This window comes from Cervus canadensis, chromosome 16, assembly GCF_019320065.1.
Source record: "Cervus canadensis isolate Bull #8, Minnesota chromosome 16, ASM1932006v1, whole genome shotgun sequence".
NCBI lineage: Eukaryota > Metazoa > Chordata > Mammalia > Artiodactyla > Cervidae > Cervus > Cervus canadensis.
Window position 1 is genome coordinate 65,410,624 of NC_057401.1, and position 25,915 is coordinate 65,436,538.

Genomic DNA, 25,915 nt, shown 5'->3' on the forward strand with positions numbered 1-25,915 from the left:
TGATCTAAGACCTATGGAGACCCCAGGGATAAATGTGGCTCAATTCTAGCCTGGTTTGACTTGGGGAGTATCATTCTATTACTCGGCATCTCCCTCTTCCACAGCTAAGTGCAGATGTTTTGCTCAACCGTTCAGAACTGATGATGCTTCCCAGATGGCGCTAGCGGTAAAGAACCTTCCTGCCAGTGCAGGAGGTGTAAGAGAAGTGGGTTCGATCTTTGGGTTGGGAAGATCCTCTGGAGCTGGGCATGGCAACCCACTCCAGTATTCTTGCCTGGAGAATCCCATGGACAGATGAGCCTGCTGGGTTGCAGTCCATGGGTCACAGAGAGTCGGACATGACTGAAGTGACTTAGTTCACACAGCACAGATTCCATTGAGACCAGCTACGTATTTACATCTCTGGAAGTGTCAGGAAAGGGGCTATAATAATAAAACTGCTTATGAAGGAAGAAAGGGTAAAAAAAGCACCAAAAAAAGCTTTCAAATCCTTCATGAGACCCATTTCTGGGAATGTAGACACGTGACAGAGATGAGTCATGCAGGTGACTTGTCTGTGGGCAGTGAGATCAGTGGTCACTTGACGATGATAGGGAGGGTGTCAGAGGCACCTAGAACGTCCCCACCAGCCAGACACCATTGAGGAAGGCCAGCGCCCATATACGCGTGAGCACAGAAACTTTGAATGAAGGTGGGGGGGCAGGAGCCTGGGGAATAATACCAAGTGGAAACCCAGTGCACATTCTGGATTAGAGCAGTGTCCTGAGCCAAGCTTGTGAGCCCCTGGGATGCTAGGAAGGTGACCTGGTTACCGCTCCATCACCACCTTCCCCTCATCCACTGATGCACAGTGAAACATGTGATGACAAAAACAAAGACCTCCAATATCTCTACAGTCACCAAGGCCCAGAGGGGACCTCAGCTTTAATTCCGATGGCACATCCTTCCACACACCATGGAAAAGTGTAACCTCAGATGCTAGACACCAGGGCACAGATGAATCAACATTGGTCTTAGTGATGCTGAGTAATTTCCTGGAGGGTAGATCTCATGATCCTACACATCTTTTACTGCATGAAATTTTTAGTCATTCAACCAAAAAAAAATATATATGTATATATATATATTTTGTTTTCTAAAGAATAAGGAACATGAAGACACATTTTCTTTGAGAAAGTTATTCTGAGCTAATATTTTCTTGTATCCAACTAGCCCTGGATATCCTTGTTGTCTAGCCAGCCTGCAATCAGTTTATGATTCATTGACTTCCCACTGTCATTCAGAAAGACTTGAAAGGGGTTTACAGAAACACACACAACTTAGGCACATAGCCTTTGAATCATTATTTGCCTCTTTGATGACTATGTTTTCTTTTCAATGTTTTAACTCTCTGTAGACCAGAGGCTGTGCCCCAAATTCTGTTGGGTACTTCACCACACTTCCCCTTCATACCATCCCTTTGGCTTAGATAAGAAAGTTCAGGGAAGGAAACAGAAGGAAGAACCACTGTAGTAACTAGGGTTGGGCTGTTAATCCTTAATATTGATGATAAAGAACTCTTTTCACATCTGTCTTTCACCTCCAGTAGAATGACCGCCAAGCCATGCCCTTTAGCTCAAGACCCAGCCAAGGTGTCAAAAATGTGATATGAGAGCCGCACCTCAAATTGGTTTTTATTTTTAATGCATTAAACTTAAAACCGGAGGTTGTTAAATTGTTCCAAGTATATAGAGATAGAAATCCAAAAGAGAAGATGGGTTCAAAGTCATTGAACTTTAAATTGCCACCAGAAATAATCTGATTTTCTTTATCTTACCCTTTTAATGTCCTTCCACCACTTTCAGCCTCTGTGTGAAAGTTCCCGGTGTGTTTCTTTATGAAATTGTTTTATTCCCCAAAGCTACTCTCACCCACATCATTACTTTCAATGGTCCAGAAAGTGTGAGAATCAAGGGAACTTTCTTCACAGTCTCATGACCATTAGATCCTCATGGTTTGTCTAAATGGTGGTCACTGCATTATTTCCTACCGATCTTCCCCTTCTGTATTTTGAGGTCCCTGAATTTATAACCATCTCCATCTTACATGCTTTCACCATCCCACAAACATCTCCACCAAGACTATGCTACTTGAGAAACTTCCACCATCAGAGTTCGGATGAAAGATCTTAGTGGCTTTCAGACCTGTCTACACGAGGTGAGTGCAATACACACTCACCCTGTAGCCTTTTATCCTGCAAATTGTGCAGGATATTCAATTTAGATCAGCGCATGAATATGTGAGGTTTGTGTGGAAAGAGTGAATGGAGCTGTTTGTCACGGCTCAGAACTGCCTTCACCGTGGGTCTCTCTCTTGATAGAGGTATAATTAGACAAGCGTCCAAGTCAGCCCACCTCTCCCAGGACCCAGGGGGCTCACGATGACGGTCAGCTGTGTCTTGGTTTCTTTTCCAGAAATTAAGGGCAGAATGATTCAATCAGCTTTAAATATAGTTTAAATTTAAACTATATATTTTATATATAAAATACATATAAAGTTTTAAATATATATTTAAAATATATATTTATTTTTAATAAATATTTTATTTATTTAAATGTTGAAGTTTTAAATATAGTTCTGCCTAGTCCTCAGCCTCTGAGATCCTGTTTAAATTGTTCTGTAGAGGATCTGGGCATTGGTATTTTCAAAATGAATAGCGTGGCCGGGAACCACTGGCTTGGAGTTTGTATGCATACCTGGCAGTGATTAATAGGGATATAGAATATATTTTAAAGGGCAAAATCCTAGGAGGCCCTTAGGCCTCCAACTCCATTTGACTGTGTCAGATAAGGCATTCCCAAGGTTGACTTCCACAGGAACAAAAATAAGTCCAACTCAGGCCACAAAGGTCACAGCCTGCACCTTTGATCAGGCAGCTCTGAGACCCCACACAACACCTGCTCTTTCTCTACCTGTCAGATCTTACTCATCCCACTCAGTTTCCAGCCAGGTATATAGGAGGTGGGGCAATACATGTTCCATAAATCACAACTGCTAAATGAATTATGCCTCTGAGGTTCAGGGGAGATTTCAGCAGTGCTGGAGCGCTTTTACTTGCCTTGTTGCTGTTGTTGATGTGGGTTAGTTGCTCAGTCGTGTCCTACTCTTTGTGACCTCATGGACTATAGCACGCCAGGCTTTTCTGTCCATGAGATATTCCCAGACAAGAATACTGGAGTGGGTTGCCATTTCCTTCTCCAGGGGATCTTCCCAACCCAGGGATCAAACTCGTGTGCTCTGCACTGGCAGGCGGATTCTTCACCACCGAGCCACTAGGGAAGCCCTTTCCCTGCCCATTGTGAACAAAATGGTACGACCTTTCATTTCTATCTAATGCGAGCTTGTCCGTCTGCCCAGCTGTGAGGCAGGGCTGGGCCTTGTTTATTTCCTTGCTATTTCCTGATCTCTAGCATGGTATCTGTAACACAGAGGTATCTAATAGATTCTGCTAGTTGAAGACAATGAATTAAGATGACCGCATTAGTTATTATAAATGCAATGATAATCAATGTCATAGTCTTTATTGCTAACTCTACAGTTCTTACACTCTTACAGTTCTATAACATATGAAGGTTATCAGAGCCTGATGGTTTTCTTTTTTTTTTAATATTTTAGCTGAGAGCAACTTCATCTGCTGCTATTGGTATAACTGTCCTTTCTGACATACTGCTGGGCTGAAGGCAGTGCTAGTTTAGGTAAAATGGTACCTAGAAAAAGAAAGAGAAAAAAAAGAAAGAATACAGTAGCCTATGGCTTGCCCACTCCACTTTTGATGGTAATGTCTCTCTGTTCTCTGTGTTTCAACATGAGGATGTAAAACCGTCTCCTCTTTAACCAATTGTGTAGTTAATTCTAGAGCATCATTGTATCTGCCACACCTGGGCCCTGAATTGGTGCTGATTCCACTCACAGCTCAGAGCACATACCTCTTGCACACACTGCCCCTCCCCCAACCTCTCCTGCTTATTGCATCCTGCAGCCAGAAACCACGAGGCCCTGTCCACAGCAAAGACAAAACCTTAGCAGAGCCGGGGAAAAAGGAGGAGAAGGGAGAGAGCATCCCATTTCTCACTGGATACACCCCAACTTCCTTCAGGTTGGATACGGGAGCCCTCGCCTGCTGCGAGGTGTGCCGTGCGCCCACTGGAATGAAGGGCCCACCTTGCGGGAATGCTCCTGGGCAGGGAACACCGATGACCAGAGTCGCTGCTCTGGAGCAGAAGCTGGGTGCTGTGCATGCCGACAGGAGGCGTGCAGAGCGTGTGGATGTGATGGAATGAAACGTGTCAAGCAAGAGTGTTCCCACATCTCTTCCTTCCCTGGACCAGACCGCTAGAGAGCATCCTGTCTCTGCCAGCTAAGCAGGGCGGTGAGCCCTGCCCCCAGCGCTGGAACAGAGAAGGGATGGAGAAGCGCAGTGCCAGCCGGACCAGCAGGGATCGGGGATTAGGGAGAGGACTTGTTCAATCTGTGTAACGAAGAGCTTACAGCAAAAATGGAGAGGAAGGGCAGTATCTCAAGGATTGTTTGGAGAATCTGGTGATGAGGGAGTCTAGAGAAAAGGGGTTAAGTACCGAGTCTTCATCAACACCCTTCAGGAGGTGAGATGAGCAGGGCATGGGTGGGGGCGGGGGGATATGTACATGTATAACTGATTCACTTTGCCGGAGAGCAGAAACTAACAACATTTTCAATCAACTATATGCCAATAAAAAGAAATGAAATTGGGTCATTTGTAGTGACGTGGGTGAACCTAGACTCTGTCATACAGAGGGCTTCCCTGGGGGCTCAGAGGGTAATGAATCCGCCTGCAATGCAGGAGACCCGAGTTTGATCCCTGAGTTGGGAAGATCCCTTGTAGGAGGGCATGGCAACCCACTCTAGTATTCTGGCCTGGAGAATCCCCCTGGACAGAGAGGAGCCTGGTGGGTTAAAGTCCAAGGGGTCGCAAAGAGTCGGACTCAACTGAGCGACTAAGCACAACGCAGTGATGTGGATGAACGCAGACTGTGTCATACAGCGTGAATTAAGTCAGAAAGAGAGAAAACATAGTATATTAACGTATGTATATGGAGTCTAGAAAAATGGTGCAGATGAACCTATTTGCAGGGCAGGAAGAGAGACGCAGAGGTAGAAAATGGACCTGTGGACACTGTGTGGGAAGGAGAGGGTGGGACAGGGAGAGTAGCACTGACACATATCTACCACGGGTCAAACGGAGAGCTAGCGGGGAGCTGCTGCACAGCGCAAGGAGCTCAGCCCGGGGCTCCGCGGTGACCTGGGGGGTGGAGGCGGGGGTGGGAGGGAGGCTTAGGAGGGAGGGGAGATGTGCATCAGGCAGGCAGGCAGTTCAGTCGCTCAGTCGTTTGCGACTCTTTGCGACCCCGTGGACTGCAGCACGCCAGGCCTCCCTGTCCATCACCAACTCCCGGAGCTGGCTCAAACTCATGTCCATCGAGTCGGTGATGCCATCCAACCATCTCATCCTCTGTCGTCCCCTTCTCCTCCCACCTTCAATCTTTTCCAGCATCAGGGTCTTTTCCAATGAGTCAGCTCTTCACATCAGGTGGCCAAAGTATTGGAGTTGCAGCTTCAGCATCAGTCGTTCCAATGAACACCCAGGACTGATATTTAGGATGAACTGGTTGGATCTCCTTGCAGTCCAAGGGACTCTCAAGAGTCTTCTCCAACACCACAGTTCAAAAGCATCACTTCTTCGGCACTCAACTTTCTTTATAGTCCAACTCTCACATGCATAATGACTACTGGGAAAACCATAGCTCTGACTAGATGGACCTTTGTTGGCAAAGTAATGTCTCTGCTTTTTAATAGGCTGTCTAGGTTGGTTATAATTTTTCTTCCCAGGAGCAAGTGTCTTTTAATTTCACGTCTGCAGGCCCCATCCGCAGTGATTTTGGATATATGTATGTGTGATATATCTGTATACTTACAGCTGATTCGCAGTGTAGCACAGCGGGAACTGACACAACATTGTAAAGCAATTATCCTCCAAATAGAAAACAAAGAGGGCGTGGGATTTCACGTTACTTTTTCTGTGATCCCTGACCTCTGGAAGAGGTGCCCTTTAGGGACTAGACAACGATGGGGTGGAAAGTGACAAAGTTAGTGAATATCTACAGCTGTGACGGTAAGTTACATGGGGAGCGTCCCACTTGCAGTTCTGTCTTCAAAGCGAGATTTGGAAGTTCTGTCTTCTATACTTAGAATTTAGAAGCAACAAATCTTTCCTTGTGATAAATGACATCTCTGACTTGGACAAAAGCTTCAATAAATAATTAACCTTGAAAATGGAGAATAGTTGTTCTTTCCACTGAGGATATTCACTGGCACCCAAAATAGATATGAGGACACGGTCAGCCAGTATATGTTCTTCCTCTCTTTGAAAACAGTTTTGGAACTTCTTTAATCTAGTAAGATTTAGCTGGAATCTAAACAAGGATTTCTCAGTAGGCATAGAGAGACTCTTTAGTTCTTAAGTAACAAATACATGGTTTTTTTGTGTTAGCTGTCCTTGAAGGCTCTTGGTGCATAAAACTTGTCAATTCTAATTTGCTATGAGTGACTTGAGATATAAAGAAAGGGTGGTGTAAATCCTTGGAGCTTTTAAGCATCCCAAGTTCATCCACTCATTCAACCCAGGACATTTACAGCTTGTATTTCAATCACTTCATCAGGAACCTATTTTTTAAATGAAAGTTAAAATTTGAATTGTTGCCATGCATTGAAAAAGGTAACCAGCTGAGACATTGCTCACTTAAGAAAAATTTGATTGCTCTAAATTGTGCCAGTTTTCCAAGTCATTTTTTAAGTGGAATAAACCTGTTGATGTAATCACATGAAGCAGAGAAAGAAAAGATTCCAAATTAGTGGTAGCTACACAAACATTCTCCTTATTTCAATAAAAGATACTATAGAGAAAAAAAAAAATGGAAACAGACTATTCAGAGTCTATGTGATTGAAGGCCAAGCCAGATTTTCCCTGAGGATAAACTCACAGTTCCTCTTCACTATAATAAAACAAGCTTCCATCTATTTTTAAGGTAAACTGTTTGTTAAAAGAGTCATTAAGACTAATTCCATCAACAATTCCAAAAGCTATTAGAATTAAATATTTAGACTAAATCTTCAAGGACCAAAAGGGAGTATTTGCAGCTTAATGCAAAAATAAATACCACCTGACACACCGGTTACTTTCATTAGTTTGTTTCAGCTCCGGTGCTTCTAATGAAATTCACTTAAATGGATTTGGCTACTTAAAGGTACAGTATATGAAGGATAAGAGTCTTTCACAGTGTGTACCATATTTTAAGGGCTCCCCAGGTGGCGCTAGTGGTAAAGAACCCGCCAACAATGCAGGAGACACAAGGGACTTATGTTTAATCCCTGGTTCAGGAAGATCTCCTGGCAGAGGGCATGGCAACCCACCCCAGTATGCCTGCTTGGAGAATCCCACTGACAGAAGAGCCTGTTGGGTTACAGTTCATAAGGCTGCAAAGAATCAGACATGATAAAGTGACTTGACATGCACACATCACCTTTTAAAAGCAAATATTGAGTAAATCCATCTTAGGAATTCAATTTATCACCATTGAACTAATTCTAAAGAACCGATATCACTAAGATTTGACAAGCTAGGAAGAAACTGATATAATTTGGTCAAAGGAAGTATGTCACAGTTAACTACTGGGAGTTAACTGGTACCAAACAGAAGCATGGTGGGAGCTCTCAAAATGAGGTTTTTATTAAGAACTGGGTACAGTGATCAAGAGAACTATTGCCATCAGCATGTGCATAACATTCTTGGGCATAAACATCTTGGTAGACTTTTCTCTCATTTTTCTGCTTTGTAATAGAAACTGTTTTTCACTTGGACCCATTTCTCAGTCTCCCTTGCTGGGAGATTTGGCCACGTGACTAAGCTCTGAAAGTATTTACAAAGGCATCCCCCACCCCCACTTTAAAAAAAAAAAAGAATGCCTTTCCCCACCCTCTTACACTGGAATGTGGACAGGTTGAGGTCAAGGAGGAGAACGCAGGTGAGGGCAACCCTCCAGAGATGGTGATCACAGAGTTTGAAGGAGCCAAAACCCTGGTCTGAGAGGTGTGATACCAGATCTGGACAATTAGACTCTAGCGTGACAGGGTGTGATTGGCTAAATAATATGCTTCCCTCACCAAAGATACACACACATCCTACTTACCTAGAACCTGTGATAGGCTTCTTATGTAGCAAAGGGACTCTGCAGGTGTGGTGAAGTTAAAGCTCTTGAAGGAGGGAGATTACACTGAATTATCCAAGTGGGCCCAATGCAGCCACAAGGGTCTTCAAAGAGAGATACAGGGTGGGGGCATTGAGAGAAGGTGATGTGACCACAGAAGCAGAGACAGAAAATCAAAGAAGCCAAGCTGCCTGCTTAGACGATGGAGGAAGGGGGCAAATGGCCAAAGGGAGCAGCAGCCTCTATAAGCTGGAAAAAGCAAGGAAATGGATTCTCTAGGTGGCTTCAGGAGGGGGTGCATCCAGAACCAACAGTTTTTTTTTTTAACTCTAATATTATATTTATTTAATCCCATATATCTAAAATATCTTTTAACACAATCAACATGACAAGTATTCACTAGATAGTTAAAAAAAAAAAAAAGTAAGCTAAGTCTTTGCGGTCTGGTTTGTGTTTTATGTTTATTGCTGTTGTTGGCTTGTTTAGTTGCTAAGTCAAGTCTGACTCTCTTGTGACTCCATGGACTGTGGCCTGTCAGGCTCCTATGTCCCTGGGACTTCCCAGGCAAGATTACTGGAGTGGATTGCCATGGCCTTCTCCAGGGGATCTTCTTGACCCAGGGATTGAACTCGAGTCTCCTGCATTGGCAGGCAATTCTTTACCACTGAGCCCAGAGCCTATCTCAAAGAGGACTAATCATATTTCAAACGTTCAATAGCCAACCCCTCACTAATGGCTGCCACGCTGACCCTTGGACCCCAAGGAGATCCAACCAGTCAGTCCTGAAGGAAATCAACCCTGAATATTCATTGGAAGGACTGATGCTGAAGCTGAAGCTCCAATACTTTGGCCAGCTGATGTGAAGACCTGACTCATTAGAAAAGACCCTGATGCTGGGAAAGATTGAGGGCAGGAGGAGAAGGAGACGACAGAGGATAAGATGGTTGGGTGGCATCACTAATTCAATGGATATGAGTTTGAGCAAGCTCCGGGAGATGGTGAAGGACAGGGAAGCCTGGCGTGCTGCAATCCATGGGGTTTCAAAGAGTCAGAGATGACTTAAGACTGACTGACAACAACGTAACAATGCTGAAAATCTCAGCTCCAGACTTAAGGAGATGCCAGGGAGAAGCAGGCGAGGCAGGCATAGGGCACTGTGCTAACCAGGCAGGGATGACAGAAGAAAGGGGTCAAATCCCCCTTCTTGGCTCCTCTTCTTTTTGTCCCCAACCCCAGCTGCAGGAGTTCCCCAGAGCTCCACTTTTACTCACTGCAGATCCAACACTTTGATTTCAGCCCAGTGAAACCTACTTTGCACTTCTGCCCTCAAGAACTGTTCAGATCATGAATTTGTGTTTAAGCCACTGAGTCTGTTGTAATCTGTTAATGCAGCAATAGGAAACTCACAGAGGAGATTAATTTCTAACTGCTGTAAGCCATGGTTATTTGGGGTGCGAGACACAACCGATTAGACCTGAGGACAACTTTAGATGATTAAATAGCTGCAACAAGGTACTGTGACAGGATGTTAACATAATTTTCTTTCATTGCCTGTGTTTTGGCTAAGGTCCCAAAGCAGGGAACAATAGATGCCCCATTGTTCCCCATATATTCTCAAAGTAAAGAATTAGATCATCCATTCATCCTTGTGAATGTGGAGGATAAAATAAAGTTCTGCAGTATTAACACATGCCCCACCTCCAGATTACATAAGATTAGGCTAAGAATTCACTAGTGAGTGGAGAACATTGGTGGCAAGGGCTTCCTTGAAGGCAGTTGATGGGCTGGGCATTTCCCATCCCCTATCTCCTGAAGCCTGGGAAGTGAGCTCCTTATTTTGCCTGGCCACGGGCTCTCTGGAGTTTGGGGGTTGTAGGAATTACCATGATCAGGGTGAAGCACAGACTCAGTGCCAGAGGTGGACCAACCATGGAGCTCAAGAAGCTTAGGTTTCAGGATGGTCCACTGCATGAACCCCCTTCGAGGCCTGTAGGAAATTTTATATTCATAAAGTATATTCTTCGTAAACACGAATTCCCACACTAACTAAGCTACAGGGTGGAAAATATGTATCCACTCTGGTCTCAGTGCAGGGTAGTGGAAGCCTTAGGTGCATGGAGAGCCTGGAGCAGTTAGCTCAAAGAGGTCAGGTCCAGGCCAGCGGTCCTCAGTTGGAGTTTGGTATTTAAATACCAACCCTGCAATGCAGGCGAGTCCGCCTGCGATGCATGAGACATGAGAGATGCAGATTCGATCCCTGGGTCAGGAAGATCCCCTGGAGGAGGGCATAGCAACACACTCCAGTATGCCTGCCTGGAGAATCCCATGGACAGAGCAGCCTGGCGGGCTACGGTCCATAGGGTTGCAAAAGTCGGACATGACTAAAGCGACTAAGCATGCACGCATGAGCAAACCACACCACTGTCCTCATGAGAGAAGGAGCCAGCACCCGGGCATCTGTTGTAGGCTGGGTGTACCAAGGCCAGGGTACAACTGTGTGGGCCAGGGTTTCTCTCCTCTCTGCTGATCCCCCTTTCCTGGCAGAGCCTGGGAGGAGGGTGGGGGTGTGGGGCCCTGGGACACAGGAAGGAACAGCTTATGAGAGGGGGAGCAGGTGAGGGAGGAAGAGACAAGAAACTGATCACGTCCTTTCTCCCCAAGCAAATGAAAGCACTGTTAGACATAGCTCATCCCATCTACGGGGATAAGGAAGGGTGACCTTGAGTGTATTGCCCAAAGTAACAAGAATGGTGGTAGATTTACATTAAACTTAGCTTTTTTCCTAATTCAAAAAGGGACATGTACCCTATAGTTCACAGTGTCACTATTCACAGTAGCCAAGAAATGGAAGAAACCTAAGTGTCCATCAACTGATGCATGCATAAAAAAAGATGTGGTGCATATACACAAAGAATATTTGTTGTTGTTTAGTCATTAAGTCTTTTCTGACTCTTTGTGACCCCAGGGACTGTAGCCTGCCAGGCTCCTCTGTCCATGGGATTTCCCAGGCAAAAATACTGGAGTGGGTTGCCATTTACTTCTCCAGGGGATCGTCCTGACTCAGAGATCAAAGCGGCAACTCCTGCGCTGGTAGGTGGATTCTTTACTGCTGAGCCACCTGAGAAACCCACAGGGAATATAGACCATCCCTAAAAAGAAGGAAACAATGCCATTTGCAGCAATATGGATGGACCCAGAGAATCTCATACTAAGTGAAGTCAGGTAGACAGAGGAAGACAAATATGGCATCACTTACAGATGGAATCTTAAAAAATGACACAAATGAACTTATTTACAAAGCAGAAATAGACTCACAGACGTAGAAAACAAATTTGTGGCCACCAAAGGAGAGGGGGGAATAAATTAGAAGTCTGAAATTAATGGATCCACACTGTTAAATAGAAAAATAGACAAATAACAAAGTAAGGTCCTATTGTATAACACAGGGAACGGTGTTCAGTGTCTTATAATAACCTATAATGGAAAAGAATCTAAATGAGAATATGAAAGTGAAAGTCATTCAGTCGTGTCCAACTATCTGCAGTCCCACAGATTGTAGCTCACCAGGCTCCTCTGTCCATGGAATTCTGCATTGCAGGAAGATTTTTTTTTTTTTTTTTAAACAACCTGAGCCACCAGGGAAGCCCTCAAAATACTGGAGTGGGTTGCCATTCCTTTCTCTAGGGGATCTTCCTGACCCAGGGATCAAACCCAGGTCTCCCACATTGCAGGCGCATCCTTTACCATCTGAGTGGTAAAGAATCTACCTGCAATGAAAGAGCTGCAGGAGCTGTGGGTTCAGTCTTTGTGTTGGGAAGATCCCCTGGAGGAGGGCATGGCAACCCACTCCAGTATTCTTGCCTGGAGAATCCCATGGACAGAGGAGCCTGTCTTGGTGGTGCTACAGTCCATGGGGGTCGCAAAAGAGTTGGACACGACTTGGGAGACCAAACAACAGTATATGTACGTGTAACTGAATCACTGCTGTGCCCCTGAAACTAACACAACACTGAAAATCAACTACAGTGCCAAAAAAAGAAAAGTTTAGTGAGTTTTCTAGCTCCCAATTCAATCCTTTTTCCCTGCTTTTGTCTCTGGGGTACTTTTGGAAGTTCTGATTTAAAATGCTACGGTAAAGCCGCCTGGGAGAGCAGAGGCAGAAAGGAAACACTGAACTTAGACGCTGCTCGGGTAGAATTTCCCCAGCTGGGAGGTCCAGCCCCACAGCAGCTCTAACTTAGTCACTTCTTGTTTAGCAGCTGCCATGTGCATCGATTTCCACTTCTGCACAATTGATTTTTGCTTCTGTTCCCATTTGTGCCTTTGTTTTTGGACAGATATCATATGATGAGTGTCTGAGAATGGTCTCTGAGAGGTCAGCGGACCTCATGAGGAGGGCCTTACTTGTCGATACAAAAATCAACATGCAAACGCCCAGATTTATGGAGGAGACAGCATCACCACTGAGTTTAACCTCAGCCTCTGTGTTTCCTACCCGAGCTTGATGTGCAGTGATTTAGAAAGGAATTCGAGCTACACTTGTAAATCTGGAGGACACAGCATTCAGATTATTTAAGAGTCTGACCATAATTATGGCTGATTCACGTTGTCGTAGGGCAGAAACCAACACAACATTGTAAAGCAATTTTCCTCCAATTATGGAAAATTACATTACCATATGTAAAATAGACAGTCAACGGGAATTTGCTGTCTGGCTCAGGAAACTCAAACAGGGGCTTGATATCAACCTAGAGGGGTGGGATGGGGAGGGAGACGGGAGGGGGTTTCAAAAGGGAGGTGATACGTGTATACCTGTGGCTGATTCATGTTGAGGTTTGAGAGAAAGCAACAAAATTCTGTAAAGCAATTAGCCTTCAATAAAAAATTAATTTAAAAAATTAAGTAGTTAAAAAATGCAAGAAAGAAGATTCTGATCAAAAGTTTTCATGTGCTTCCAGTCACTTCTTGGTGAAGAATTTTTCAGTACAGTAGAAAGATGAATAAATTCCTGGTGGGCAATTTCCTTGATAGAATGACAGCTCTACATCCAGTGATTTATTTCTATAGAGGATGTACTGCTCTTCCATCACCATCTTAAATACTCGCCAAGGAAAAACATCTATTCATTCTCAGAATGGCAACATGCTACAGCAAGTATAAAAGTATTTCTTGCTCCTCTTGCTGCAAAGCTTTGAGATCAAAATCTTGAATTTTGATCATCTTGTGTGTTTTCCTGGACAATATTTCAAAATATCTTTCTTGCTCTTACTGCAATCCAGTATTGATTTTTAGATGTCCAGCAAGTGAGGGTGATGAGGGATGTGAACTGTGAACCGTGACTTCAGTTCACAGCGATCAGGACCACTGACTCTTCGAGGTACAGAGGCCAGTTTCCTGGAAGCAGCAAAAGACACCGCGAGCGCTGTGTCTACCTGCCCACCCACTGTGGTTTGGTCATTTGAGGAAATCTGCAGGCATCCCTTCCCTATCCATAATTACTTATTGATTTCTCGTTTTGTGAGTGCAACAGTGGCAGAACCAATGAAATGAATCCCACAGCAGTAGGAAAAGAGAGTCCTGAGTGACTCAGGCCGTGAAGGGCATGACTTCACTCCCATCAAAGCTCATTATTCACTGGCTGAATGGTACCTGAGGCCTGAGAGTCTGTCTTCCCGACAATAAAAGGAAGGACATTTAAAGATTAGCTTTATGCTTCGTTTCTCTCATCCAGACGGCAACAGTGAATACAGTATCTCTATCCACAGAAACACTACCTTGTTTGGCTTCAAGTTTTCAAGCACAGGTGGTTTGGCATTCTTTGAGACAGAAGCTCACCGTGCAAGATCCCAAGGGGTAAGGGTGGGAGGGTTTGCGGGGGAGCGGGGAGGGGAGGCATGGGAGGGTCAAGGGGTGCTGGGGAGGGGTAGGAAAGTGAGGGACCCCACAGGAGCACAACTACAGAAACATGGGGCCATGACTATTTGTGGGGGAGAATGAGTCTGGTTTCCAACCTGGGTGACCATCAGCAGAGTTTGATTCTGATATCTGATCTGTCTTTGATCTGATCCCTGCATTTATGAACAAAGGACTTTGCTCATAGAGTGTCTGAGTAGATGCTGTTCTTTCTGGATCTCTTTGCAATTCTTGGAGCAAAATAACGAGCCTAAGTATTATAAGCTGAACACCGGAAAAAACTGTCTCTCTCTCTACTTGACAACGGGGGCTGCCCCGATGCTGTGTCCTGGCCTTAAGTTCTAAGTTTTGCACAGTGATGAAAATGTAACTTTCAATTTTTAGATTTCGCTTTTTTTTTTTTTTTCCTGTCGACAGCTGTAATGATAATAATAAATGTTGCTATCCCTACAACTGAAAAGGGATGACCTTGTGGAGACATGATGGCTGGCTTCAAAAACAGGAAGGCTATCCTAGAGAAGAGAAAGTAGACTTTTCAGTACAGCGTTGGAGGACAGATAACACACATATGGAGATTTTTCCTTCATGAAAGAGTTCTGAAAAATCATAGCCACCCAAAAATGGAATAATATGCCCCCTTAGGGAGTGATTTGCAGTGGAGAGTTAAGATACTTGGTTAGCCAGGAAGTTTGTTTGGGTTTTCTACACAACGTTACTGAAAAATCAGAATGAACTTTTTGGCCAGCCTGACATTTGAACAAAAGCAAATGACTCCTGGAGCTGATATGACACCTTCTTTCTTTTAGTAAAATAACTCCCTCCTCCTGCCACCAAGCTTTAGCAGGGCTCTTGGTGGCTCACTTTTCCTGCCCTCCCTTATAGCCGGGTAACATGGCTGTGGCCACATGATTGAGTTCTTGATCATGGCACGGAAGCAGAAGGTTGGTCCCTTTTGCATCACATGCTTCAGAGAACATCACTTGCCCTCACTTTTCCTACGGGCTGCAGTGAGAGGGGAAGAGCTCAGTGAGGGAGCTTGGTACACACACGCAACGATGATACCCTAGTACACGGCAGGATCACAAGACAGGTCCCAGGGTCACTGCTGACTCTGGGCCATCTGCCTAACCAGGTACAGGCCCATGACAGAAAGGGATACTTGTTTAGCTTGTGTTTCTGAAGTTTTGAGTCTTCCTGTTAAAAGTAACTTAGCTTGTATCCCAAACAATACAACTATGTTTTTCTTTTTCTTTTTTGAGATGTGCATAAGATTAAGGTATTATATAAGGGTTTATAAGAAATGCTTTCTGCAATTTTATAATTCTATGTCCCCATCCCCCCCCCCAAATTTATCTCCTTTCTCTGAAAACCAGTTGTCCCAACAAACCCTACCATTGCCAAACATAATCACGCTGTCAGTCACTGACCTCAATTTTTTAAGTACCAGTGTTCAAAAAGTCAAGAACTTTTGATTGCCTGCTTTTCGTTCAGCCCTCTATCAAGTCTGCTCCAGGGCTCACCTTCTTTCCTTTCAGGAAACATCATCTGCACAAATACAGATGATAAAGATACTCGAAACTTCTCTTTGTGGTTATCCAATCTTAAGGATTTTTTTTTTTTAAGGTGATGCATTATTTAGCCTTTGTGTGATAACATTCTTCTGTTTCTTTTTTTTTTTTTTTTAATCTTTTTTTTCTTCTGTTTCTTTTCCCTTAGGAGAGAAAAGTCAGAAGTCCAGGCCTCACTGAAGTTGAAGGTCTGGATGATGCAAATCCGTTTTGGCTCACAATGTGTCTGGGTTCCAACATAATGTGGTCAACACACCCAGCCAAAAGAATATTCTGATTTATTAAATGGATCTCTAAGTGAAATAAAGTAGTTGAGCTAATGAAATGTGGTTCCGACCTCTGTGCTTGGGTCCTAAGGAGGAAATAAGCCAATGACAGGTGGACCTTTAATTCTGTTCCATAGATATGCCATTGTTATTTCAATTTACATCTATCTACTCACGTTTTTTCCTCTTGCCCATAACGTTCTTTTCCTCTTATCTCCTAATTCATGCAAACTCTATAGATTCTTCAAGATTTTGCTCTGTAATTTTCTTGCTCTTAATTTATCCAGTAAATCCATAATATATAACTCTGAACCTAATGCAGTTGCCAATCACTTTCATCCACAATAGCTGCTCTACATGTCACGTTTTCTTTGGAATTCTTCTTTTCCTAAGCCTATAATAGGTATTTAATAAACAGATTAGAAGCACGAATAATTATAGATATGAATCAGACCTTTAGAAAATGATCTCTCAACTGTCAGTGAAGAACAAAATAGAAATCTATTGCCTCACTGATTAAAAACAATTCATAAGGACAAATGAATTTGGATTTTCTCACCATAGGACCTTTCAAAAAGAAAAGCTTGTGTGAATTTTGAGCTTTGCCATTGTAGCACTTGTACTGAGCACACAGTCCTCATTTCATTTCGCAGCTGCACAATTTGGAAATCGTTAAGAACAACAGCATTTTCTCAATATTTTAAAATCATGGGTCAATTGAAAACATCACCTTCAGCTTCTCCAGCCTGTCTTTCTTGAGTCTCCTCACAATTAAGACACATTTTAAACCCTCTTTAGCTCTTGAGTTTTAGCTCCATTAAATTTCTGACAACATACTCTTATTTTTTTTTTTCCCTCATGGCAAGTGAAAGACAATTACACTTTCTGAACCCTACTACCAACACAGAAAAAACTAAAATGGAAAACTCATACTACGATCCAACAAATAACTTATGAAGTCTCTGAAAGCCGTTTCCCTTCAATGCACAGAAGTATAAGAAGGTGTATTTCAGCAAAGAAATGGCTGGAATTCAGTGAAAGTGGAGTTTATTTGAGGCAGTAATATTTCATTGAACTTCTGGAGCCACTGATTCAGAACGACCAGTTTTTTTCTAACTTATAGTGTGTTCTCTGTGTCTGGCAGTCTGTTTAACCAAAGGATCCTGTCCCTGGAGGGAATTCATTTGACTTCTGAAAGAGTCCCGGAAGGAACCAAGGGATGTGCATTTCAAACAAAACAGACAGAATAGAACTCAAAACACTTTAGCCAAATAGCAAGATATTTAGGAAAGGATATCATTAATCAAGAACACTTCTGAAATATTTCAGCCTAAACATATTCCTCTTAAGGAACAGAAAAATCTTGAAAGAGATTTCTGAAATATATGAGCTAAACTTTATTATTTTTTTTTCATTTATTTTTATTAGTTGATGAGCTAAACTTTAAACTGAAGTACAAAGCAATGAGCTTATGGGAAATAGGAAGATCTTGGAGAAATCTAGAAATAGACTCTAACTTAGTAAAGTCAGTCATTAAATATTTAACTTTATCCCACAGGCTTAGAAAAAGACCGATTTTCCCTCTGGCAAGATGGATCTCACTCCCTTTCACCCTCTTGAGCCTCTTGCTGTGGCCCCACCTCCCATCCAAAGACTGGGATGCTGGGGACCAACGAGGCAGTGATTCTTGGCTTCCCCCTCCTCCATGCAGGCTGCCAGGGGAGGCAAGGAGGGGCTCTGGGACGTTGATGATGAAACCGTGTTGACACTTTCTGAATCCCTATGAAGACCAATGTCTATGTGGTTCTCCCTGCCTATCTATCAATGATGTTCTCTGCCCCATTTGTTAACTCAAATCTATCCTGAGAGCCCTGATCATTGAAACAACTCACATATGCTGTCTGGTAACAACAAAACAGTAACTTCTGGGGGACACTGTTAAAGAACTCTCCTCCTAACCAAAAAAGCAAAGTTGTGCACCCTTCGTTGACGAACATTTGGGAAAGAATATAATCAAAATTTCTAGATGTGACCTTTTTGCTTAAGGTTATGTTTCTAAACTATTTTGGGGAGGAAGTCCCCTTTGAAATGTACGATATAAATTTCTGCCTGCCTCCGGGGAGTCTCCTGAGCAAACGCCCAGCCTCTTCCTACGATCTACGGCCATCACTGGGATTATCAGCCCTTCACCTTGCGTGTGAACCGGTCAGCGTCTTGGATGTGGAATGTGGGTCTCTACTCAGTTTCTTAGGTTGCAAGACTTCTCAGCCTCCTGAACTGCCTTTTACCTTTTTTCTTTCTGTCTCCTCTCCACAATGACTTCAGTTATTTATTGGCACTTGTTGATGCTTTTGTGTGTGAGAGTGTGTGCAAAATCCCTCAGTTCATTGCTTTTTAGTCTCTTATACAATATAGGAGCTCAGAAACAAGCTTATTTTCTTGAAGGTAAGACTCTATGGCTATAGGTCTGTCCAATCCAGAAAGTTCACGGATCTTAGCGTATATTCAGGGACACTTAGCAACCTTTTTTCTTTTTTTTTTTGCTTCTTCACTGATTCTCTTGTTGCACTTGTGTTTCAATTGCTCAAACTCTCAGACAAGGTTCCTTCATATCCATGACACATCTTGTTATGACCAAATATTGTCTTTAGCCTCCGGGTCTGTGTGCAGCTTATGAGCCAAGCAGGTAAAGCAAACCTTACCTTTTTGTAGAGACTCCTCAGATCTCGGTACTGCCACATGCTGTTGAGGACCTGAGATGCCGCCTTGACCACCTTTGGAGAGTGTCTGATAAAGAAAAGACAGGACACACAAGCGGTGAGCGGGACAGCTGGGCTTCAATGACTTGGCAGGAGACAGCAAGAATAAAGAGAATAAAAGCCTCGTGGCTTTTCTGGCTCTCTTCTTTCTACAGTCTGGACAGTGCAAAGGATGCATGTCACCAGTGTCCAACCTCATTCTCCCCCTGACACCCATGGCAAGGGGTAGGGTCAGGGTGGGGGGAGGAAGGCCTTGAAATTTGGCAAAGAATTTTCACAATGCCAACCCAAGAGCAGTGCATTAAGTCAGAATGCAGGTTCAGCGCTGGACTAGGAAATGGAACAGAAAGAATCTTGACCAGGAAAGGCAAGATTAAGGGGTCTTAATAGCTGTGTTGTCTAACCTGTGTAGATGGATCAGTGGGTAAAGAATCCGCATACAATGCAGGAGACACAGGAGACTTGGGTTTGATCCTCGGGTTAGGAAGATCCCCTGAGGGAGGAAATGATAACCCACTCCAGTGTTCTTGCCTGGGAAATCCCATGGACAGAGGAGCCAGGCAGGCAGTGGAAAGGGTCACAAAGAGTTGGACATGACTGAGCGCAAGCAAGGAGTAAGCAGAAAAAAAAAGATACTCATTTTCTCAGCTGAAGCGTAAGAGCTTGTATAGCGTTTGCTCTCCTGCCTGAGGGGTTCAGGGAACTGCTTCCGTTTGCTGAGGAAGCCAAGCACCGGCGGTTGGCATGGAGATGACCTCTGCACACGCCAGCACACGGGCTCTCCTGCGTTTGTGTGGAGGAACCAGCTCGGATAAAAGACTATAAACAAAGCCCTTCATACAATTCCCGTTCTGCCCTCCCGACCACAGTGAGAAACTAAGGTCACGTAAACCTTTGGACTAGCAGTTCTTACCATTTTTTTTCGAGTCACGGCTTTGAAATTCTTATGAATCTATCACTAAATATTGGTTCGGTGCCAACCTGCATCTCAGATCAGACTCTAGGTCAAGACATCTGTGTTGATTCAGTTCGATCCGATTCTTGGAAGTCACTTTGATGAGTGGCGAGGGCCCTGCTAACTACCTGTGGGTTCTTTGCTGCAACGGGCTGCGTCCACAACCAGCCTCATGACCTGAGTGGCTGACATGGCATTGTGCCTGATCTCAAGGGCTGGCACACTTTTGCTATAAAGGGTCAGCTATCAAATATCCTTTGATTTGTGGGCCATATGATCTCGGTTGCCACTGCAGGACAAGAGGAGTCATAAAGAATACACAAACGAATGGAAGTGGCTGTGTTCCAATCAAGTGCTATTTACAAGAAAGGGTGGACAGTGGGATTTGGATCATAGCTGGCTGACCCTTGGTTTATGCGGGGACCCCTGGAGTTGGGCAGGTTGTAATCACACATGAGGACGCCAATGTGAAGTCCACCCCTGAAGCTGACCCCTGAAGATTCCCCAAAGAGAACATATGAATTGAGATCAAAACTGCTTTTAACATAAAATAGTCTTTAAAACGGAAGGTGAGCAGATGGTGAGACGGGATCGAGTTGAACTTGGACTTGAGAGCCAGAGTAAATGGATGTGTGCATGCTAAGTCAACTCAGTAGTGTCCAACTCTTTGCAACCCTACGGACTATAGCCTGCCTGCCTTCTCTAGGCAAGAATACTGGAGTGGGTTGCCGTGCCCTCTTCCAGGGGATCTTCCTGACCCTGGGATGGAACCCACATCTCTTATGTCTACCTGCATTGGCAGGCGGGTTCTTTACCACTAGTGCCACCTGGGAAGCAAGGACCTGTATTTTGTAATGAAATGATGGGACCTTAATACGTGATCAATTAAATGTCTGCTTTTTTCCTGGGTCTTCAGGTGTGCAATGTAGAACAACTACGTTTAAGTTTCTTCATCCATTTACTTACTGGAAACCGGAACAGTCACTCTTCCTATTATTATTGCTGAAGTGGAATTCAACTTTGGCTGTGTTTGAAAATGTCTTAGATAATATTGTGTACTTTTAAAAGAAAACATATAGTACTCTTATAAATTTCAAATTTTTTTCTCTATGAGATGAGCAATATTTAAGCAAAATACATATTTTCTTTACCTAAAATGGACAGTGGCTAAATGATTTCACATTTACGCTAGTATCATGCTCTAAATATATTGAATTCTTTTGATAGAGAATTGTAGATCTTTTCATGGATATAGATACAGGTATACTTTATTCTTTTTTTAAAAAATTGAATTATTATTGACCTACAATACTCTGTTAGTTGCTGGTGGTCTGATAGCTGTATGCATTGCAAAATAACCACTATGGTAATTCTATTTACCATCTGGCACTACACAAATTACAATATTTATTGTAAATATTACAATATTATTGACTATATTCCCCCTGCTGTGTATTTCCTCCCTACAGTTCATTTATTTTGCCACTGGAATTTCATATCTTCTAATCTCTCTCACCCATTTCACTCATCGCCCCATCCCTCCCTCCTCTGACAGCTGCCTGTTTGTTCTCTGCATCTGTGAGTCTGTTCCTATTTGGTTACATTTGTTCTTCTGTTTTGTTTTTCAGATTTCACATACAAGTGAAATCATACGGTATTTGTATTTCTCTAACTTATTTCACTTAGTATAATAGCCTCTAGGTCCATCTATACTGTTGAAAATGACAATATTTTGTTCTTTTTTATGGACAAGTAATATTCTCTTGTGTATATGTATATGTATATATATACACACACATATTGTAGTAAATAATATATTTACTACATGTATATATACAATATGTATATATATATTACAATAAATATGCTTCCCTGGTGGCTCAGATGGTAAAGCGTCTGCCTGTAATGTGGGAGACCTGGGTTCAAGCCCTGGGTTGGGAAGATCCCCTGGAGAAGGAAATTGTAATAAATAATGCTGCAATGAACACTGAAGTTCATATACTTTTTCCAATCAGTGTCTTTCTTTTTTCTTTAGAAAACTATACAGAACTGGAACTGCTGGATCATATGGTGGTTCAATTTTTAATTTTTTGAGGACCCTCCATACTGTTTTCTATAGTGGCTGTACCAATTTATATCCCCACCAACAGTGTACAAGAGTCCCCTTTTCTTCACATCTTTGCCAACACTTACTACTTTTGTCCTTTTTAATAGCCATTCTGACAGCTGTGAGGTGATATCTCATTGTGGTTTTGATTTGCATTTCCCTGAGGACTAGTGAGTGATGTTGAGCACCTTTTCATGTGCCTGTTGGCCATCTGTAAGTCTTCTTTGGGGAGAAAAATGCCTTTTCAGTCTTCTGCCTAATTTTAATTGGGTTGTTTATTGAATTGTATGATATATATAATATTTTATATATATATATATACATATATATATATGCGTCTTGGATATTAACCTTTTGCTGTTTATATCATTTGTGAATATTTTTTTCCCATTCAGTAGGCTGTCTTTTCACTTTGTTGATGGATTCCTTCGCTGTGCAAAAGCTTTTAAGTTTAATTAGGTTCCCTTTGCTTATTTTTGCCACTCTCTTCTGGCCTGCAATATCAGCTGAGAGACTTATTGGAGTTCCCCTGTGCATACTTAATTCCTTTTCTCTTGCTGCTTTTAAAATTCTGTCTTTATCTCTAGTTTTTGCCATCTTAATTACACTGTGTCTTGGTGAGGACTTCTTTGGGTTCACCTTGTTTGGGACTCACTGTACTTCCTGGACCTGTATGTCTGTTTTCTTCCCCAGGTTGGAGAAGTTTTCAGCTATTAATACTATTACTTCGAATAAATTCTCTGCCCCTTTCTTTCTCTTTTCCTTCTGGACCCCTACAATGCCAATATTAGTATGCTTAATGTTGTCCTAAAGGTATCTTAAACTATACTCGTTTAAAAATATTTTATTTGTTTAGCTTGGTTGATTTCCACTACTGTCTTCCAGTTTGCCATTTCATTCTTCTGTATCATCTAATATACTACTCATTCTTCCTAGTGTATTTTAAAAAAAAAAAATTCAGTTATGCAAAAATACCCAAAGTTATACAAGTATTACTCAAGGCTACAGTTTTTCCATGAATCATGTACAGATGTGAGAGCTGGACCATAAAGAAGGCTGAGCACTGAACAATTGATGCTTTTGAAATGTAGTGTTGGAGAAGACTCTTGAGAGTCCCTTGAACTTCAAGGAGATCCAACCCGTCAATCTTAAAAGAAATCAGTCCTGAATATTCACTGGAAGGACTGATGTTGAAGCTGAAGCTCCAATACTTTGGTCACCTGATGCGAAGAGCCAACTCACTGGAGAAGACCCTGATGCTGGGAAAGACTGAAGGCAGGAGGAGAAGGGGATGACAGAGGATGAGATGGTTGGATGGCATCATCGACTCAATGGACATGAGTCTGGGAGACAGTCAAGGACAGGGAAGCCTGGTGTGCTGCAGTCCATGGAGTCACAAAGAGTCAGAAACAACTGAGCAATTGAGCAATAACAATTGTACTCTTCAGTTCTGTTCGATTCTTCTTTATATTTTCTAACTCTCTGTTACACCTGTTACTGCATTCATTCTCCTGAGCATCTTTATGATTATGATTTATTGGGTAGATTGTTTCTACTTCCCTCAGTTCTCCTTCTGAGGTTTTATCTTGTTCCTTTATTTGGAATATATTCCTCTGTTGCTTCTTTTTGCTTTACTGTCTGTTTTTATTTCTATGTATCAAGTAGGTCTGAAGTTACATTTCCTGATCTTCGAGGAGCCGCCTTATGTAGATATCCTATGAGGCCCAGGAGCATACTCTCCTGTGGTCACCACAGCTGTGTGCTCTAGGGGATGCCTCGTGTGGGCCATGTGAGCCCTCCTTTTGTGGGGGAGCAGTAACTACTATGGGTGCACTGGTAGGCAGGCTGGACCGTGGTCTGGTTGGCTGCAGGCCCTGTATGGATGCTACTGGTCCTGGCACAGCTAGCTTCTCAACCTAGGGAGAACCAGCAGTGAGGCTGACTGGCTGGTGGGCAAGTAAGCCCCTGGTGCTAATAAACTAGGACTCCAAAATGGCACTTGCTAGCACCAGTGTCCGCAAGGCAGAACTAGCTTCCCAAAGAGGCTGCTGCTAGCATCTCTGTCCCCAGAGGGAGTCTCGGCCACCTCCTGCCTCTCTGAGATGCTCTCTAAGATCAGTAAGAGCTCTGACCCAGGCTCTTTTCAAACTGCTGCTTCAGTGCTCAGTCTTGGAATGAGCTGTGCGTGAGCCCCTTAAGAGCAGAGTCCGTGTTCCTACAGCCCTGCAGCTCTCCCAGCTGGGGGCTGGTCTTCCTGGTGCTGGGGAGTTGATGTAGGCTCCTTGGGAAGAAGCTCTGCAATTCTGATGATCCTCACATAGTATTCTTACATAATCAATGCTGAGCAAAGATTAAATGCTATGTTCTGCTGGATTTTAGCACTGTTAGCTAGATACGTTGGAGAAGGGAATGGCAACCCACTCCAGTGTTCTTGCCTGGAGAATCCCAGGGATGGGGGAGCCTGGTGGGCTGCCGTCTATGGGGTCGCACAGAGTTGGACACGACTGAAGCGACTTAGCAGCAGCAGCAGCAGCAGCAAGATACGTATCTTTGACAAAAGTCAAGCAACTCTAGAGGAACATATCTTAATATTCAGGTGGTAATAATACAGTTGAAAATTTTAGTATGCAAAACGTCCTCTGACACTGTAATTTTTTCCTACTTCTTGCTTAGTTACGAAATGCAGACTGAGAATGTGGAATAAATAGCAATTTTTAACCTCTCAATTAACATGTCAGGATACCACAGTGTTATAAAAACTGATAAAGGTCAAAGAAATACTGCTTTCTTTTTAAACTTTAATTTTGATTCATCCACTAGACCAGGCAATGGCTACTTGAAAACCTGTAACTGTTGATTGAAGGACTTGAACAATTGAGTGCTTCTAATGTGACAAGTGATTATAACCTCAGCCACAAACACAGTTCCTTACTGACAAGTAACAGTTGAGACTGTTAATGGCTTTTCTGTCTTATGACAAAATACAGTTGACACATTCAACACTATTTCCTACACGACTGTTAAAATCTGAAAAAACACAAATGTACTTTTGAAACAGATGGATATGACAGAATGTCCATGCTGTGTGTTTAAAATGATGTGAAAAGAATAAGTTATCAAGACTTCAAAAATGGTAAGTATAAGATTCCTATAAGAGTCGTTAACAACTACACAATGTCTGATCTTCACTAGAGTTGTCAAATTAGGGATGGCTGAGAATCTCAGTTGGTGTGATTTCATTGTGGGTTTTCAGGACAGTCATTCCAGCTGCAGGATTCCAGAATAATTGTTCCAGTGTATTGGCAAGATGTGATGAGTTACACAGTTCAAACACACCTTGATTGGCACTTGCAGTCTGACTCATCAAAATCACAGCATATGTAAGTGTGTGCATATTTAGAAATAAAACCTATAAATACATAAAATGGAGAATCACAGCTATACATGGTTGTTCATCTGTGTTTTCTCACGTGATCACAAAAGTTTGAGTAGTTTTGGGAGGAGGGCAAGTCTGCAAGCATTTTATGAATTAACTAGAGCAAATTGATATTCCTCCCTTTTCCAATTATTAAATCATCTTCAATTCCAAAACATTTCTTTTCAATAAAGTATTTTTATTTCATTAAAACACTTCTAGAAGGCCATGGGAATCTCAGATATACTATCATGATAGAATTGAGTGACAAATGGTGAGTTTAGTGCTAAGACCCAATGTATTTCTTCTGGATGCATTTTAAGAGCAGTGAGAAGCAAAAATCCAACTGAAGTGCAGGTGAGAGACGAGGATATGGCCAGTTATAAAAACCTTGCTTTGACCCCCAAACTGGTCACTACATAAAAGAGGTAAACCACATAACAGAATGCATGAGACGAAGCAGGAGAATTCTAAATGGGAAATGCTTGACTCAAGTGAATTCAACACTTCTTATTAAATTCATAAATCCAGACTGCTAAACATTGAGGGAAAGGTAAAGAGACAATGATATGAAATGAGTATCCATTCCATGAAGAAATTTTCAGTCAATTTAAAGCATATATTTGAGATTATTTGTAGTAAAAGGAACCTCC

General features: G+C 42.8%; 1 protein-coding gene across 2 annotated transcripts in view; it reads right to left on the reverse strand.

The window, feature by feature from the left end:
* Window positions 1-25,915, reverse strand: part of CTNND2 (catenin delta 2) — a 1,083,336-nt gene that overhangs the window by 23,962 nt on the left and 1,033,459 nt on the right. For both annotated transcript variants that reach the window (XM_043488912.1, XM_043488911.1), the window contains one exon: window positions 18,729-18,813. In XM_043488912.1, the coding sequence (XP_043344847.1) occupies window positions 18,729-18,813 (85 nt within the window). The remainder of the gene's footprint in view (window positions 1-18,728; window positions 18,814-25,915) is intronic.